Source organism: Pavona decussata, unplaced genomic scaffold, assembly GCF_977016875.1.
Source record: "Pavona decussata unplaced genomic scaffold, jaPavDecu1.1 SCAFFOLD_42, whole genome shotgun sequence".
NCBI classification, from domain to species: Eukaryota; Metazoa; Cnidaria; class Anthozoa; order Scleractinia; family Agariciidae; genus Pavona; species Pavona decussata.
In genome coordinates, this window is record NW_028145464.1 from 968,899 (window position 1) to 988,361 (window position 19,463).

The 19,463-nt window shown below is 38.6% G+C and overlaps 1 protein-coding gene across 2 annotated transcripts in view; it reads left to right on the forward strand.

Annotated features, from left to right (window-relative positions):
• Window positions 1–19,111, forward strand: part of LOC146482867 (uncharacterized) — a 48,607-nt gene extending 29,496 nt beyond the window's left edge. Inside the window, exons 25-38 of one of the 2 annotated variants that reach the window (XM_085106680.1) lie at window positions 193–374; window positions 754–941; window positions 1,680–1,851; window positions 2,684–2,871; window positions 6,186–6,357; window positions 6,931–7,118; window positions 7,820–7,991; window positions 9,158–9,345; window positions 10,048–10,219; window positions 12,243–12,430; window positions 13,798–14,062; window positions 17,033–17,221; window positions 18,052–18,098; window positions 18,945–19,111. In XM_085106680.1, coding sequence (XP_084962806.1) covers window positions 193–374; window positions 754–941; window positions 1,680–1,851; window positions 2,684–2,871; window positions 6,186–6,357; window positions 6,931–7,118; window positions 7,820–7,991; window positions 9,158–9,345; window positions 10,048–10,219; window positions 12,243–12,430; window positions 13,798–14,062; window positions 17,033–17,221; window positions 18,052–18,089 — 2,302 coding nt within the window. In that variant the 3' untranslated portion in view covers window positions 18,090–18,098; window positions 18,945–19,111. The remainder of the gene's footprint in view (window positions 1–192; window positions 375–753; window positions 942–1,679; window positions 1,852–2,683; window positions 2,872–6,185; window positions 6,358–6,930; window positions 7,119–7,819; window positions 7,992–9,157; window positions 9,346–10,047; window positions 10,220–12,242; window positions 12,431–13,797; window positions 14,063–17,032; window positions 17,222–18,051; window positions 18,099–18,944) is intronic. The other variant, XM_085106681.1, reaches the window with a different exon arrangement.
• The last annotated feature ends 352 nt before the right edge of the window (window positions 19,112–19,463 follow it).

The following is a 19,463-nucleotide window of genomic DNA, read 5'->3' on the forward strand; positions in this document are numbered from 1 at the left end:
TTATATTTAGCTACGTACTCATATGAGCCATCCATAGCTCAGTGGTTAGAGCATCTAGAATAGTAACTGGAAGGCCGTGGGTTCGATTCCTGCTGGGGGCTCGGAAAATTTTTTTTTTTCCGAGAATTTTCATCGTGTACTTATCATCTATTTCATGGAATTTGTATTTTTCCAATGAATTATTTCCCAAAGAGACACACAGGTTACTGTTCAAAAAGAGAGTTGCGATGGTCTGCCGCAATCCTGCCCTCAGCCGCCAGAAACGGAACATAAAACAACCGACTGCGCATGCCGTACTGTTAGCTGCACCTGGGAAGAATGGTCATCATGGTCCACCACTTGCGGGGTAGGGATCCGCACGCGCGATATTACAGGTGATGTTTGTTACTTTCAAATTGTGACGTCCTTGGAACAATCTTTTTTTAATTTGATTTGATGAAGTTGAAAAACTGGTGACGAGGTATACCAATGAAACGAACGATTGCAGTTCTGTAGACACAGGATGGAATGTATGAATGTCGAGATTACATTATTACAATAAACGTAGAGAACAATGTTTTATCTATCTTCGCGTAATAGAGCAAGTTGCTGCAAGCGGAAGGTGAAGGAAACAAACAGCAGATTGAACAAAGCTCTAGTGTAAAAAAAAGAAAAAGGTTCAAATCGAATAGGTTAACAACAACGAAGATAACAAGATAGATTCAATTTTTTGTTAGCATAACGGAAAAATAACGCTTTCTTTCTTTTTAACAGAAACTCTTATCACAGTAAACAAGCCCAGTTGCGCCGGTCTACCGCAAAAATGTACTGAGCAACCCCAGTCAGAATCACGTGAAGTAAAGTGCACATGCCCTACAGTGGAATGCCGCTGGAACGAATGGACGGATTGGTCAGCTACTTGCGGTCTTGCCACGAGGACAAGGACAATCAAAACGATTAAGGTGTGACTGACGTCATCAGTTTTAGAGTAGCTAAATCGTTGCTATGGAAACAACACGAATTCAGTATTTAACCCATGTGATCCTCGCCGAGGCATTTTAAAAATTCAAGGACATATTAATCTGTTTTAGCATTATGCCTTCGACTCTGTAGATCCGATCGGGACTAATGAAAATTGATTTCTTGTTGGTCTCGCGTATATATGTTGAGGGTCTCAAAACCGATCTCACTTATAAAGTATCAGTGCTATGTCATAAAATATTTTCTTTGCTGTATGCTCGCAAATGCAGCAGGAATGGCGCAGTAGTGAGAGCACTCGCCTCCGATCCCACCAATGTAGTACGTGTTCGGTTCCCAGACTCGGAGTCATATGTGAGTTGAGTTTGTTGTGAATACTCCCTTCCTTAACCGGATGTTTTTCTCCAAGTGCTCCGTTTTTCCCTCTTCTCATGCAGAAACCAAAATATTTAATCTTGAATCCAGTTACACAGGTTTGTTAGTCTAAAGAGTCTCAACGAAAAAAAAAAAAAAAAAAGAAAAGAAAAAAAAAGAAAGAAAAGGCGATCTTTACGGATTAGAGCGTACTGTTACATTTCAAAATAGAACAGCAAATCGGAAACTTAAAATGTAGGCATTAGAGATGAGTTTAAATATTGCATTCACCAATTGATTACTTGCAACTAACACTCCATATAAATCGAATATACTATAAAGGAAGTTAAATATCTTTGGTTTCCTAGACAACAGTTCAGAAACTGAAATGCGAGGGCCTGCCTCAGTCGTGTACTCAGCCTCCAGAAACAGAACAACGAACTACAAACTGTAAATGCAAAACAGTGAATTGTGAGTGGGCGATGTGGTCATCCTGGTCAACAACTTGTGGAGTGGGAACTAGAACAAGAAATATTGAAGGTAAACCTTAACATGAGGTTAAAGTGGAGTTAAAGTTGAGTTTGTCTGAAACTGAGAAGACCGGCGAGGATTTTTACTTTTATTTTAAATCCTTTATAAAACATTGTATGTCAGTTTCGAGATACTGACAATTAGAAGCCAGAGGTGAGGCTTGTATTGTCATGCTCTTTCATTTGTTAAACATTTAAGATAGGTCAATGCAATGTTTTGAGAGAATGTTAGAGTATCCCTTGACAAAGAGTCCATATAGTGCAGCAATTTTTGCCTTGTCTCATCAGTCATGATATTTGTTTTCGCATTATCCTTTTCTTTGTCTGCGGCACATACCATTTCGAGTAAAAAATCAGTGGTTTTCGAAGTTTTGTTTTGTCCAAATCGGGTAAAATCAAGGATGCTTCCACTGAACTCAAACTTCCTTATTTAAAAAAAAACGAGAGCCGAAAATGCCGACTCTGATTATTTCTTGCAGTACCTCTCATCTTATATCTGTGCCCATAATTTGAGATTTTAAAATAGCAATTTTATAGCTTTTTTTCTATACAATACTGCCGCTTGTCTGTATAGCCTGGATCGCCAAAAACAGTGTCTAGTACGTTATCGCGGGGATGCCTAACCGGCTACCTTCCTAACTCAAATTGTCATCGGTAAATGAAATTTCCCCATGAGGTCGCCACAAAGTCTTGTATATATAAATTAAAGAAGTGATACCTATGGACAGTTGTTGATCCAAAAATAACTTCAAATTAGATTTCATTGAAGTAGTACATGAAAGATGCACCCTTCTGCATTAATCTTCTCTTGTATTCGTATGCCATATTTTGCTATAAACCAGAAACCGTGGTGGAGATCTTCAAACCAGACTGTAGCGGCCTCCCTCAAAGTTGTTCTCAGCCACCGGAAAATGACGCTCGTGAAATAAAATGCAGCTGCCCAACTGTCAACTGTAATTGGAAAGAGTGGAGCGCTTGGTCAGCAACTTGTGGTGCGGCCACGAGGACAAGGAGCATCGAGACTATCAAGGTTCTTACAATTTTGTGAATTGTCGAAAGTTAAAATAACCTGTAAAAAACAATTTGAAAACCTTCATGGCCGTATGGAGGTACTACTTTGGTACATCAAATTTGAAATCACACGCCTCACGATTTCATCTAAATACTCAAAAGGAAGAAAGTAAGCAAGTGAGGTGAAAGGCGGATGAAGTAATAAGCGTGAAAAAATCGCATCGCGGTGGAATTTAAATTAATAAATTACGATGAAATTCTTACAGTTACTGAAAAGCAAATTACAATCGAACCAGGTCAAGCGTACCCCCCTAGATTCTATTAATGAATCTATTACTTGAAAATTGAACCCGTTAGTCGTTTCAAGTATTCAAACCAAAATTAGATTTCTGATTGGATTATACGAACCAGGGTACAAATAATGCATGAAACCAGAAAACCAGAAAGCCCGCGGGAAAACCTCCTCTCAATATATTCAGAGCGGCAATTCTTGATTTATATAACAGTGGATTTTCCAAAAAGCAGATTTCTCTTGATTTACAGCAGTCAACGCGTACTGTCAGAAAGAAGATTCGCCATTTTTAACCAGGCACGGTGGGTCCTGTCGCGTAAATTTAAACTCACTAATGATCACTAAATGAACATTTTACGTTTGTACACTTGCGTTTTTTCCGTTAGTTATTCAAAAACAAAAATGAAAAAGGACTGGAAGCCGGCGTTTTATCATAATAAACGGTTCTCTTTTTGAGGTATATGCAAATTAATTTAGCGAAAAGTATGCGAACTCACAATGGCAGATGTTCATTTCAATTCGTCGACGTATAATGGACAGTCTGGTGAAATAATAATATGTACCAAACTTTTTCATGCTACAAGGTAGGTAATGCTATACATGAAAGATAAATTGGAATTTTTCAGCCCGACTCATTTGCAAGCGCTTGACTTTGTGCTCTTGCCATGACCAAATTTGCATAACGAATTATATGAATGTGTGAACAACATGCAGGAACAGTTTGAGCGAACGAGCTGTTTCAAATGTACTGTAGTTTGAATTTTACAGGCTATTGCTTTTACTGTAAGCGCGGATCTATGTTCTGCAAATTTTAATTTGATCATTAATCCGCGTTAACAATGAATAAATGAATGCATTCTTTGAAACGACTAATAGGTTCAATTTTCAAATAATCGATCCATTAATAGGGTCTAGGGGGGTACGCTTGACCTGGTTCGACTGTAAAACTGATGGATTTTTTCATTGCTGGGCTATTAAATGGTTTTAGAGAGGACAATGTCCCGTGCTGGTGTTCTGTCTGTAATTTCTTACCGCCACGCTAAGATTTTACGATCAGTGCACTTCACACGGAACGTTTTCATTTTGTTAAAGAAAAAAAACAAAACAACAACAACAAAAACTGACTGCTCAAAATAAACTCGAGAAAACGGTTAAGATACATGCAATGGCATGAATTCCACTAGCCTGCTTAATTTCTTTTAAAATCAGCTCGAGCTCAACCATACAGAAACTAAACCAAACTGAAAATCTTCAGGGATTACAGGGGAAGTATCATGGGGTTTTTGACCCCTTTTCTTAAACATGGTGAAATAAGACCTTGACTTAGCTACAAAATAATTCTTGAACAAGGAGAGGAAAGAAATCAACTCACTTCTTGAAAGGAACATCTCTTGATCTGTTCTAGTGCATTTTGGAAACAAAAATGCGAGAAATTGAAAAAAATTAGCCTAACATTTTTCAAGTTTCAATCCATTCCGACCTACTCTGTCTCTGACTAGAGGAACTGATCGACAGTTTTGTTTCACTTGGTGATAATTTATAACAAAATTAGACAATTATTTTCTTGTTTCTGTTGACAGACAAACGTTCTCGGGTTTTCAAATGACATCAAATTATCGTGATACTTCCCCTTTAAGACACCAAGGGTGCTTTCCATTTGTAAGAACTGGCCTGCTAGACCAGTGTGTTCTTGAACGGAATGTGCCGATGTTTAGGATAAGTTTTATCCTAGTCCTTCAAATTTCTTCAAAATAGCGCGTACTATTTTCGGAGTGATTATTTTTCTCCGGATTTTGTAACACCACACCTTCAAGTGACGCATTCGATTTACAGACTTGCCAGTGCTATCGGCCAGTTCTGGAAAATGGAAAGTACTCACGTGTCTTGAAAAAAATATCTCTTGTTTGAAACGTTTGTAAAATTACCAACAATGGACAAGTGCTATTAGTCCCTTGAGCTCCAAACTTTTAATTCTTATAAATGTCATGTTATAAATAAGAAGACTCGCATCCAGTACTTTCACTGTTTTGGTACAACAAGTCTCAAGCCATCGTGCCGTTGATTCAGTTTTTTTTCTGTGACGTATTTACGAGCCAAACCAGATAGTGTGAGCTGATTATCCCTTTTGTTTCGTACTCTACTTATCTTAGTCTAAGTTAATTACGTCAAGCTTTCATGGTTAAAAATAGATTGATACGACAACACTTACCTCATGCCTTATCAAAGCAAATAATTAACTAGATGTCTTTATTTCCAAAAATCTGACTATGCTTTGAAGTAATTTTATTGAACTCATTCAGCACATCGCAAGGGTCTGGCCCCCTTCTCATATAAAGAATATTATGATTGACTTACTTGTTTTCTTTTTTTTCTGCATCGTTTTTTTTTCTTTGTCATTAATTATTGGTTGGTTATTTGTAGGAACGCTCTAAATAAAACAATCATTTTTCTTTTGTCTTGTTGAATTAGCCAACTCGGCGCTACACCTCACGTTTTAGTAAGTTATCATTCAACATCCAGCGAGCCCTCGTGGGGTAATTGCTAATTCCCTCCTCAAATTATACAGTCTGGTCCTGCTGTAAAAATCCCAACTTTGGTCGATTTAGCTTAAACTATTCAGGCGTGGAGATAAAGAAAGAGGAAAAAACCCTTTCCTCTGGAAAGCTTGTTGAGAAAAATAATGAGACAGATGATCCTCAGTTTTCAGGAAAACTACCAAACACGTGCACCACGAATTGCTACAGAAGTTGAAACCCAAACATTTTAAAAGATGTGACATCTGACATTACAGGCCATAAAATCACATCACCTAACTGCATATTACATTACGCATGCTTGACATTTTCAACTAGTGTATGTCACTATGATCCTGCAAATAGCAGCTAAAAATGAGGTTTACTTGTATTTGTGTACAGACAACAGTTCAGCAAGTGAAATGTGAAGGTTTGCCTCAGTCGTGTCCTCACCCCTCAACAACTATTATGTTATTTTGTTCCATTTAGAAGGAAGAATAACTGTACCTGTTTTTACTACTTCAACAGACCACAGTTCAAAAGGTGAGATGTGAAGGTTTACCTCAGTCGTGTTCTCAGCGTCCACAAACAGAACAACAAACTACAAACTGTAAATGTAAAACAGTGAATTGTGAGTGGGCGATGTGGTCATCCTGGTCAACAACTTGTGGAGTGGGAACTAGAACAAGAAATATTGAAGGTAAGCATTCGTACGAAATTTAAGTTCCTATGACATGATGGGTTGATGTTGGACATGGAAATAATTAGAACTGTCACTTTATTTTGCTTCTTCCATTTGTTGTCTTTTTTTTAAGTTGGGTAGCTCATAGATTTTGTTGGAAGAGGACAAAATGTAATTTACACAAAACTATTTTGTTCCGTGACGTTTTGCGCCGCCTCGGTGAAAATGGTACCCATGAAAAGCCGTTTTACTTTATCAAATACTTCTTTGTGAGATAAATCCACTCAAATACACGTAATCAAAGAAAGGTTGGAAAGAAAAAAAACACAAAAAATGAAATAAACAAGGAGTTAAGGGCGCCTGAAACACGGATTTCGGGTCGTGCAAGAGTCTGTCAGCTGCGGCTTACAGATGAGGCCTTACAAGTCCGAAACAGCTGCCCTGCCACTGCCCTGATATGGCTGTACGCATGCATAAAGTATTGCCCATACCACCGAGCTGTGTTCTGTGACCATTGCATTTGAAAGGCTAATCTCACCCCCATGCATCTTGTATTCTTAACTTCGTACCTCATATTTTGCTGTAAACCAGAAACTGCTGTGGAGGTCTTCAAACCAGACTGTAGCGGCCTTCCTCAGAGCTGTCCTCAGCCACCGGAGAATGACGCTCGTGAAATAAAATGTAGCTGCCCAACTGTCAACTGTAATTGGAAAGAGTGGAGCGCTTGGTCAGCAACTTGTGGTGCGGCCACGAGGACAAGGAGCATCGAGGCTATCAAGGTTATCTAGTCTTCTCTTGAACTGTGCACCATTTCTCTTAGTACAGTTAGCTCTCGCCTTGCGGACACCTCGCTATCACGGACACCCTGTTAATACTGACAGCAACTAAATCCCCGGAAAAAAAAAGAAATTACAAACGTTTGACTGAAATATATTCCTGCTATTACGTACTGTCACTATTAAGGATACGAACTCGCCCTCCCAATGGTACTGCAACAAAGGGGGTTGATTGTAGTGAAACGCCATCTTATCTAAAGATTGATTATAATAGAAAGCCATCTTATCTAAAGTTTTCGTCTAAATGGTGAAAATAAATATGCTGTTGTTCTAGTCCCTGATCATAGAGATTTCGTTTAAATGCAGTAAAATCCACTTTGCACATCAAAAACAAAGACAACAGCACTAATAATTAACGAAAAGCATTGCAGAAAATGGGAGTTCGAAAAACTTTATAAAGCATACCAAACACGATGACACAAATATAAATGCATTAGTTATTAGCTTTTAGTTATTTGAATGGTCCAGATAGTGGATAGCATTAGTATACCCTTGCTATCTTGGTATATGAAACAGTGCCAGTAATTCTTTCCACCAGTATTCAATTAACTCATATGCAAACGTTTGCATGTTGTCTGTTATTAGGTTATTTTGTTCCGGATTTAGAAGGAAAATAACTGTACTTGTTTTTACTACATTAACAGACCACAATTCAAAAGGTGAAATGTGAAGGTTTACCTCAGTCGTGTTCTCAGCGTCCACAAACAGAACAACAAACTACAAACTGTAAATGTAAAACAGTGAATTGTGAGTGGGCGATGTGGTCATCCTGGTCAGCAACTTGTGGAGTGGGAACTAGATCAAGAAATATTGAAGGTAAGCATTCGTATGAAATTTAAGCTTCCGTGACATGATGGGTTGATGTTGGACATGGAAATAATTAGCACGGTCATATTAGTGTGTTTCTTCTCTTTATTTTGTTATTCAAGTTGGCCCTGAAAAGAAGACGGAATATCACTTAAAGGGGAAATATCACGAAAATTTGCTGTCATTTCAAAACCCAAAAATGTTTGACTGTTAGCGGAAACAACAAAATGTTTGTCAAGTTTGTCAAAAATTATCACCCCAGTACAATAAAACTGTCGATTAGTGCCTCTGGCCAGAGACAGGGTAGGCCGGTTTCGATTGAAACTTGAAAAATATTAGGCTAATGTTTTTCAAGTTCTCGCATTTTTTGTTTCCAAAATGCGCTAGAAAAGATGACAACTCGTTTCTTTCAGGAATTGAGTTGATTTCTTTCTTCTTGTCATTCTAGAATTATTTTGCAGCTGATTAAAGGTCTTATTTCATCATTTTTAACAAAAGCTATCAAAAACCCTATGATACTTCCGCTTTAAACGTTTAATAAAAAATCATGTGAAGAAGGGTCACACTACCTGGCTCCTCGGTATGGCCACTACCTTGCGTATGCACACAGCAATATCATCCGGGGATAACAAGGCCAAAACAGCGGTCCACGGCTACCATTAGCTGCTCGTAAGGTACTGGTCATAACCTGAAACCGGTGTTTTCAATTCAGATGGTGTATTCTGACATGTTTGTCGTGGAATGCGTATTCCCATTAATTTCGGTGATCTATATTCCCGTTCTCATTTAATGAGACTGTTCTACAGTCCCAAGCACAGCTACTACATGCATCACGTTCCTCAGACATAAGGGCGCCTGTAGCACGGCTTTCCAATCGTTCAGGAGCCTGTCAGCTGTGTCTTACGGATGAGGCCTAACAAGTCCGAAAAAGCAGCTCTGCTACTCCCCAGATATGACTGTAGGTATGCCTAAGGTACTGCCCATACTGTCGAGCTATGTTCTGTGACCATTGCATTCAGATATTCAACTAATTATGCCTATTGCCAATGGTTTCTGTGAGCTAACGTTCAGCAAAACTCCATTGAAAAATTACATTATGGAAGATGAATGATCTCACCCCCATGCATCTCCTCTTGTATTCTGAACTTCGTACCTCGTATTTCTCTGCAAACCAGAAACTGCTGTGGAGGTCTTCAAACCAGACTGTAGCGGCCTTCCTCAAAGTTGCCAACAGCCACCGGAAAATGACGCTCGTGAAATAAAATGCAGCTGTCCAACTGTCAACTGTAATTGGAAAGAGTGGAGCGCTTGGTCAGCAACTTGTGGCGCGGCTACGAGGACAAGGAGCATCGAGACTATCAAGGTTATCTGGTGCACCATTTTTCTTATCACAGTCAACTCTCGCGTAGCGGACACCTCGCTATTAAGGACACTCTGTTAATACTGACAGCAACTAAATACCAGGGGAAAAGAAATTACAGATTTTTGACTGAAATAAACTCCTGCTATTAGGGAATGTCACTAGTAAGGACACGAACTCGCGGTCCCGAAGGTGTCCGCAATAAAGGTGGTTGATTGTAGCAGAAAGCCACCTTATCTTAAGATTCCATTTAGATGGTGAAAATGAAATTGCTATTGTGCTCGGCCCTGGGATGTTAGAGACTAAAGAAAAAAATTACGCCTAGTGGCTTTTGTTTAAATGCTGTAAAGGTCACCTTGCACAACAACAACAACAAAGACAACAACACTTATCACGGCCATCACTGGGAAAAATGATCTTAAAAAAACAGATCACATACAAGTTAGAAAAACTTTGTAAAGCATACCAAACACGATCACAGAAATATAAAAGCATCACCTAATAAGCTTTTTGTTATTTGAATGGTCCAGCTTTGAAAAGCGTTAATATACCCTTGCTATCTTGGTATATGAAACAGTGCCAGTACTTCTTTCCACCAGTATTCAATTGACTCAGACGCAAACGTTTATATTTTGTCATGTTATTATGTTATTTTGTTCCGGATTTAGAAGGAAAAATAACTTTTCTGTTTTACTACATTAACAGACCACAATTCAAAAGGTGAAATGTGAAGGTTTACCTCAGTCGTGTTCTCAGCGTCCACAAACAGAACAACAAACTACAAACTGTAAATGTAAAACAGTGAATTGTGAGTGGGCGATGTGGTCATCCTGGTCAACAACTTGTGGAGTGGGAACTAGAACAAGAAATATTGAAGGTAAGCATTCGTACAAAATTTAAGCTTTCATTACATGATGGATTGATGTTGGACATGAAAATAATTAGAACTGTCACATTATTCTGTTTCTTCCATTTGTTATGTTATTCAAGTTGGCTCACAAGTGTTGTTGAAAGAGGACGGAGTATCACTTAAATAATGCCCTTTTGTTCCATGAATACTTTGTGCAAGTCATTTGCTTTTCTTTGCTCAGCCTTCTCTCTTTCTTTATTTCTTTCTTTTTAATACGCCTAAAAGAACTCTTCATCGTTAGGAGAATGCATCCTAATCTGTTGAATATCATGTTGGTTAGTGCGTGTCTTGTATAACTTTTTTTTATCATGGCTGTGTCATTTTTAATCAAAATTTTTAATTAGATTTAAATTTTTAGTTTTTTTACTTTATATGACATTTATAGATATTTTTATTTGTACTTAATTATCATGATTATTTTCACTCAATTAAGTTTATTATATAGGGCCTCTATAGATAGCAGTTTTTAATCTTGTAGCGGAGCTCCGCGCGCGCCAAAAAAGGCGCGCGCAGAGCCTCGTAGATAAGAAAATTTGGAAAACTCATGAATGCGAAAAATGTTGGTTTGGTTTTGACGTCACTTTTGTCCGTCCGTACACCGTACGTACGCCCGTAAGCAAACCCACAATGCTAACGTGCCCGTGTTTGTTTGGCGAAAAGTTGCATGGCGAGATGAGTTTACAACAGAAATGCTAAAGAACACAAAATGCAAAGTCAGTTTATATGTATTCATTGGATATGTTGACAAACGTGAAAAGAAGAGAAAGAGAGTCAAAGAAAACAGAAAAGCGGAGACGAATAAGCAAAGTTAAACGTGAAAGAGAGCGGCAGATAGTAAGTTAGAGCAGGCCGACCGGAAAAGAGTAAATTTAAAGAAGCCTCACATTTGCCTATATCACCTGTTCGTGATCAGTTATGCCAACTTTTAGAACTCTAAAATAGCTTTACATAGACAATATTGGAGGAGGAGTCAATTTTCGAAAAAAATTGTTTCGTGGCCGTTTTTCTTTTTCATTTGCATTGCACAGCTCTCATGTGTTTGTAAACACACACAAGTTCCAAAGCTCTGAAATAATTCTACCAAACACCAAAGAGTATTTTTCTGTAGTCTCCTTTTCCTAACGTTTATTTAGGGACTAGAATTATTACTGAAGGAGCAGAATTAACATAGTTTTAAATCTCCAAACATTTTCCCCCGGGAGCTAGCTTGCTCTCGCAGAAAATTTAATGTTTACGCGATTCGACGGCCGTTTACACATCATTTGTAAACGAAAATGCTTTCCTCCAGGCAACAATCAAAAATTTTTCTTCATGTTAGGTGTTTCAAGCTTTACATAGACACTTTAAACGTTTCGATACCACCAATATTCGCAGACAAATTATTTTTTGAGCATTTTGTTTTGGAGCCGTGTACATGCAATGCATTTGCGGCGGCGCTATGCTTCCAAGCGCTTGCACTCTATAAACACGCGCAAGCTTTTAACGCTCTAATATTTCGGGCCACAACCAAGCGTTAAAGTCTTAAAAATTTTGTAAGGGCCAGAATTATTTTAGTAGGAGCAATATTGACTGAGTTGTGATTTTTCAAACATTTTTATCCGAGCGCCAAATATGTCTGTGAACCCTGTGAAGCAACAACGACGGCAACAACAACATTTGACCAAAAACAATCGCTCCGCACGTGCATTTTAAATTTTGGTACATTTCTTTACCGTCCTCCACAAAACAACAACGTGGAATGACCTTATTTAAGGTTTTGTAAAGAACATAAGCAAACGACGGTGAATTTTTCTTTCTCTGTTAACGTGAACGAGACTCCTACCAATTTAGGCAACTTGCTATACAGAAATGTAATATTAAAACACACCATCTACAATATTATGAGCTAACTTCAACAATATCTAGCATACTTAAATTGAAATCTGCTCAGCAAAGTACTCCACAATTTAGCAACTTTCTTTCTGATACCTCATATATTGTTGCAAAATAGAAACCGTGGTGGAGGTCTTCAAACCAGACTGTAGCAGCCTCCCTCAAAGTTGTTCTCAGCCACCAGAATCTGACGCTCGTGAAATAAAATGCAGCTGTCCAACGGTCAACTGTAAGTGGAGCGAATGGAGTGACTGGTCTGCAACTTGTGGACCCGCCACACGACAGAAAACAGTAACAACTGAAAGGGTAAGTGAAAAAAACATCAGCAGCAACTTAAACCCGCAATTGAATAGAATATGTAAGAACTCTAGAATTATTTCTGACATGGTATTGTGTCACAACCAACAGCCATCAGCTGCAAGAGGAATGAACAACACAAACTTCGTTGTAGTTAATCTGTTGTCTGTTTGGCCAAGGCACAATAAACATGTAACTATCCGATCAAAGTGTCTACGCATTTTGGATTCGCACGATAAAGCCATTGGGCGATTGGACCTTGTCGTTCTCATATGCTGTCGACATATCAGGGATATTAAAGTTTTTTAATTTCTTTGGGAAATAAGGCTTTGAATGGCCGACATCAAATCCAGGTCTTGTGATTACGCCGTCGTGTCTCGAAGTTAGCACGAGCTCAATTGGGGGTGGTTCGTCCGACATGCCAACATGATTTAATGGCAACATATTCCGCCGTAAACCAGTGGTAGATCTATATCCTAGAAATCATTGCATTCCAAGAAGGCGAACAGTATGAAGTATTCTAGGTGACCGGTAATCTAACCCGTTCATTGGCATACGTCGTAGAAACTTCTGAGGCTTCACTGGGATATCACTAGGAATGACAGTCATTTCTTAGTGATAACTAGTTCATAGGCAGTTCAACAGGCTAAGAAAACATTCCGATTACGTTTTAAGGACTCTATTAAGAGAAAGAACAACTGGCTTTTGATAGCACAGACTGTAAAATTTCAGGTTAAAAAGGGCAACAGAAAAAATATAAAAGAAAATTAACGAAGAAGAAAAACTGAGAGTGCATTTCTTTACAGACGAAATTTTTCTTTTCATCTATAAAATTAATCAGTTTATTGTTGGATTATGACACTTTGTGAAACTTATAGGCGTGTGGTGTCATGCAATTTTTGTGATAAATAATTCTGGATGGTAAACGTTTCAAATCGCCATGCACAAATACAGCCAAGTACTAGCATACGTTTTTAAAATACTGACTTAGGCAACCAATATTGTATTAAGGAAACATCTTTATTACATCACACTACTTGCTTCACTAGTAGATCGTGCGAGTGACGTAATTCCAGCTTACTGTGGTACAGTCGAACGTGTATGAAGTGTCACCCTCGGGAAAATGGCTAAGTTACGTGGAACGCTTCATACAGGTTGACGCTTAATACAGGTTGCACAGAATACGCGTCGAACACACTTACTTTGTTAAGAAACGTCAGCGATGAAATGGTATGACAAAAGAAAACATGATATAGAAACGGACTAACAAAACATTAATGGGAAAGAAACAAATCGTTGGAACTTAGTGAAGGATGACCACGACCGCTTAAGAGAAGTGACTGTGTTTAATGGTCTCTGTCTGTTGATGTGTTTAGATTACCGTGCAACAGAACAGTTGTGACGGCTTACCTCAGTCTTGCCCGGCGGGGCCTGTAACCGAGACTCGTACCTCTATGTGCACGTGTCAATCCGTGTCTTGCTCGTGGGGAGCGTGGGGAAATTGGTCTGGTAAATGTGGCACGGTCAACAGAACACGCCACATTGTGGAGAACCAGACAACGGTTCAAGCTGAAAACTGTGATGCAGTTCCAAAGAAATGCATGCAACAGCCGGAAACTGAGAACAACAAACTTCCAGATTGTAAGTGTTTCCGGAAATGCTTGTTAGGGATTCCATTATGCGTGCTGCATCGACCTTTATTGCTTTTTTCCATTGTTTGATTTTAAAGGGGCACTGTCTCGTCGATTTTGCTGGATTTTGGTCGAAACGGCTCAAATATAAATATATATAATCACTTTTAGTGGTTTTCGACAATACACATAGACAACTTGCTATTAAAAAAAATTGGCAAGCCGAAGATAATTAATACTAGTTTCTGTGCATTAGTAGGGTTATTGCTAAATCAACTGAATCATTATTTTGACCATTTCATCAATTCAAATATGTTTTTTGGCCAATCAAAGTGAGACAAAAAATAGGCCCCTTTAATGTTTGGCAACTTTTCGACCTCCTTTGATAGGTTTGTAATGGCTTTGATCTCAACGGGCCGATCAACGTGCAAATCATTTGCAAGGCGAAGTCGATTTCTAATAGCCTGTTCCAGGCTCCTAGAGAGAAGCGCGAAGGAGAGGGCGAGGGGACGAAAACGAGGGGGGCTGGGGAGAGAAAAAGAGGGAAAGAAGAGGAGCCTGTAATCATTCTCTTAAATACCTCATGCCGGTATACCAGCTCCCGGTATACCCTCTGATTGGTCAGTTTTGACAGTTCAGACATCACTCAAAAGATATCGCGAAAGAATCTGAAAGAGTCAAAATGGCGAGTGTGTCACACGCGCGTGGTTTTGATGAGACTGAGTTTAATACAGTTTTAGAGAATTGTCTTCGAGATTTTCCGCAAGTTAAAGTACTCAGGAAGGAGCAAAAAGCTTGCCTTCTCAATCTAGCTCGTGGGAAAGACGTTTTCGCCATTCTACCCACCGGTTTCGGGAAGAGCTTGATATTTCAACTGTTTCCTCGAGTCTCGAGTGCTTTGTGCTCAAGTGAAGTCAAGCCGTTGTCAACCATTATAGTGGTTTTCTCCGTTGGTTTCAGTGATAAGAGATCAGGTCGAGCAGTTAAAACAACTAGGGTTCTCGGCCGCAGCAATAGGAATTGGCGACGAATGTATAACAAATGCTATAGCTCTCGAAAGCAAGAGACAACAATGATAAGCTTTGAAAGACGAGGATCTGTTAGACACTCATATCCGTGATAAACAAACATCCTGCGGCAGTTTCAATCTTCCCGAAGTGATATGCAATAGCATAAGCATGAATTCACAAGTAAAGAACTCCACGGATCCTGTATCTTCACAGATAAAATTTATTTAGCGCTACCTGAAATCTTGCAGTTAATCCTAGCCGCTAAACTTTAACAAATGCCACAGAGCTAGCATACACAATGGCATATCAAAATCTAATCCTAACGGCTCAGAATGATCAGTAAGAAACTCTCCATTCAGTTTATATGAGAATTCCCCCTCACGATTAAGATGAATAACATTAAGCAGAGCCGTCGCATCACGTTTTGATCAAAAGGGAAGAAGCTCTTATACAAAAGGAAAATCGCTTAAAGACATGCTTGCATTGTAAAAGCTTTTATCAAAACAACGCACACACAGTGGGAGTCGTGCAGGTCTGTCAACCGCATTTTAACATATTTAAACGTGCCATAAATTCTGGCCAGGATCCTCGCACAAATGAGGCAGCTGACGCTGGAAAGCTCTTCGTTTCTCAATAGCTTGCGAAGATACAACCAAGCGAAGACACAACATCTGCCAACACTAGAGTCTCGTCGCTCGATAACGTCGCGTTAATAAGTTCCTTATTTCGAACAGCGTTGAACAAGTACACCCGGGGAACTTTCGTTCCAAGACACGTCAAATTTTTTTGGCAAAATCTACAGGATTTTGAGGGTTGAAATCTCAAACCCGGAGAACCTTTCGGTGTCCGCGACATCGAAGCGATGTAAGGACAACCGCGCGAACTCGAGAACTCGCGTGAGTAATCGAAACCCGGACAATGAAAAGTTTGACATTTTGACATGTTGACACATTTTGGAAAAAGTGGGCGGCATGAGGTGTTTAAGAGAATGATTACAGGCTCCTCTTCTTTCCCTCTTTTCCTCTCCCCCACCCCCGTCGTTTTCGTCCCCTCGCCCTCTCCTCCGCGCGTCTCTCTAGGAGCCTGGAACAGGCTAATTTTAATTTCTAACAGCGACTTTGCCTCACGAATACGTGCGCTCTATTCGCACAGCTGTGGTAGTAACCAATAAAAATTTATCATGAAGATCCCAAAAGTTCTCAAAGCTAATGTTATAAGTTCAGTCTCTACACCTAAAAAAGAAAGGAGCTTGTCTCTTTATTACTACAAATAATCATTTTCCTTTTTTTCAAAGACCATTCATGTTTTGAAATAGACAGCATTTGCTATTATAGCCACTATTATTGTTTGAGTTACTGTAACGCTGCATGATAAAGATTGAGTTAAATCTTCAGTTAAATCGTTTCTGTTATATTGCCAATGGTACCCGCTAAAAGAAATAAAGAGTTGGAACGAAACCTTTCTTGCGAGGTGCTTTAAGTTGCTTCCAAAATTCAAGAAAATATAGATATCTTTCGCGTTTGGAATCGTGGAAATTTTTAAACAAGAAAGGAGTTTGTCTCTTTGTTATTAGAAATACCCATTTCCATTTTTTTTTTCATGCAAAGACCGTTAATTTTTGTAATAGACAGAATTTGCCACTATTATTATTTACTGTAACTCTGCGTGATAAAGACTGAGCCATAAATTCTGTTAAATCGTTTCTGTTATATTGCCATTATATGTTAACCGATAAAAGAAATAAAAAGTTTGAGCGAAACATTTTTCGCGTTTGGAAATCGTGGAAATTATTAAACTTCATTAACACCCCATCTCCCTATTTGTCAGGTAATTATATTTTAACAAGTCATCTCTGTTCTTCCACTTACATTCCGTGGCACTCGGCTTCAAGACAAAACTCTTGTGCCACAGTAGAAAGTACGATTTTCAAGTATTCTATCTGTTTTACTCCTTTAAACTGTTGTTATAAGGTGAGGAATGCTTTACGGTGGAATGCAGTTACAATCCTTGGGGCGCCTGGTCTGCAACCTGTGGCAATGCGATTAGGCAACGTACACAGGTAATCAAGGAAATCCTGATGATGCTACCGAGTTGTGTTGGGCTTCCCTTGGAATGCTTCGGAGATCAAGTTCAGGAAGAAAGGAGAAACACCCCAATATGTAAGGATAAAATTATATACGAAAATTGAAGGTCCGTAAACAGGATTCATATATAGTAGTACTCACAAAATGTTCTCTGGTTATTAGTTATAGTAGTTAATAGTTATAATGGATAAAACGTTCTCTGGTTAACAGTTTAATATTCTAATATTTTGGCTTCCCCGGGCTTTCTTGCCTCGTTAATGTTTCCTTAATATCATATCTGTGAGTGTGTAAATGTGAGGAAAATCAATAAACTGAACTGAACTTTGAGCTTTCGAAAAGTTGTCAAAAGTTCATAGATTTTTAAACTTTTAACCAGGGAAAGTTTTATCATTACTACGACAAAATAATAATTGAGGAATCTTGAGAAGACATAGCTAGGGCGTTGAACTTGAAATATGGCAGCTCTCGGTCCTAGGCCTGTTTTTTTGTTTTTTGGTCAGTTCCGTTTGCCAGTACAGACGACTCCTGATAACTCGAACCTTCAAGGGAATTCATAAAGGTTCGAGTTATCGGGAGTTCGACAACAACAACAACAACACCAACAATAATAATGATAATGATAATAATAATAATAATAATAATAATAATAATAATAATAATAATAATAATAATAATAATAATAATAATAATAATAATATCACTTCATTTGTACCAAGGAAGAAAGAAATTATAATCAATTTTGATTTGAACAAGAAAGTCGGTTGTTGTTGATCCAACAAATGTTGTACAATAATGTTAGATCGTTTAGCCGGGGCTTAAGACCCCTTTCACCTTAACAGGTATGTAAAGTAAAATAGTGCATTAAGACAATTTATTGAAGTGTCTGCACAACTCTTGTCTTCCAGGTCCGACCACAAAACCCACTTCAAATCCAACCAACTGATAAAATGAGGTAGGTCTTTTATAAGTTAAATCAAACAGAAGAGACTTTAATTGCCATACGCTTTGCATCCACTGTTCTTAAATCTGCACGCGGGGAAATTTCCGATTGGTGAGTGGGTTTGTAAAGCAATTTCTTCGTAAACCCTTAAACGTCTATTACCAGCGGGAAATTAATTCAGTGCCACTGGAACTAACGCAAGGAAAATTAACGTAGTAGACCATACTTTTGTCTGTTAACGAGAGGTATCGACGAAAAAAAGAACAAACTGGTCATTCCCTGGTCAATAACCCTCAAGGCTGTAAAAAATCACCGCTGCCACTTGGTTCGTATGTTCCCTTGTGGAGTCTTGTAAATTAGAAAGTATCTTCGTAAAAATTAAGAGTTATTTGATTTGTGTCATTGTCCCCCCCCTCCCCCTTTATTAGGGAGCTTAAGCAACAACGACGGGAACAGCAACGAAAATGTCACCTGAAAAATATTCTTTATTTCATTTGCGCCACTTCGCGATTATTTCAACTCGCTCAGCTTTTACAAAATTGCGAACTATTCAGGAACCTAATTGGTAGGAGTGGCATACAAGTTAGGAAAGAAAATGAAAAAATCACCGCCGTGCGTTTACGTTCTCCACAAAGCCTTAAATGTGGTAATTTCAAGTCGTTGTATTGCAGAGGACGGCAAAGAAAGGTACCAAAATGTAAAACGCACATGCAGAGCGATCGTTTTTGCTCATTAAACCTATTGTTTTGTGGTGTTGTCGTTGTCGTTGCCGTTGCTTAAGCTCCATAATAACTTTGTATCACCGTTATATATATTTTTGTAGTTGGTTTTTAATGCGTTATCTGTTTCTTCTCGTAGATTGACCGTTATTCTATAGAACTCACGTGGCACAGCTGGGGGAAATCATAAAGCACCGGGTGATTTTGTTGGCATATCAACTTTATTATTTTTGGATCGCTTTATCTAGAAACACTGTAACAGTTAAAAACAGGCCATAAATAAAAATCTAAGAGGAGAAATCGTAAGTCTTGCAGTTTCAATCTCAGTTTTAATTACATGTACTGAAAATGAACAAACTAACAAACAAACAAACCAGCAGAGACTGAGAATGCAAATTAGGATACCCATATTTTATTACTTTGTCAATAGGACAAATAAACGAGAGTGCCTTAGTAAACGATTCAAATCACCGAAATAAATTTATAATCCGTAAACTTTGCATTTTCGACATGCCCGAGTAATGAATTGTGGACATCACTTACCAGGAGGAACTGGCGGAATTGTTTCAACTACTAGATACAGTGTTTGTTCTTCCAACTATGTTTTAAAGTTGGATGACTCTTTCGAGAGCACTTTCGACAATTCTGATTATTTATT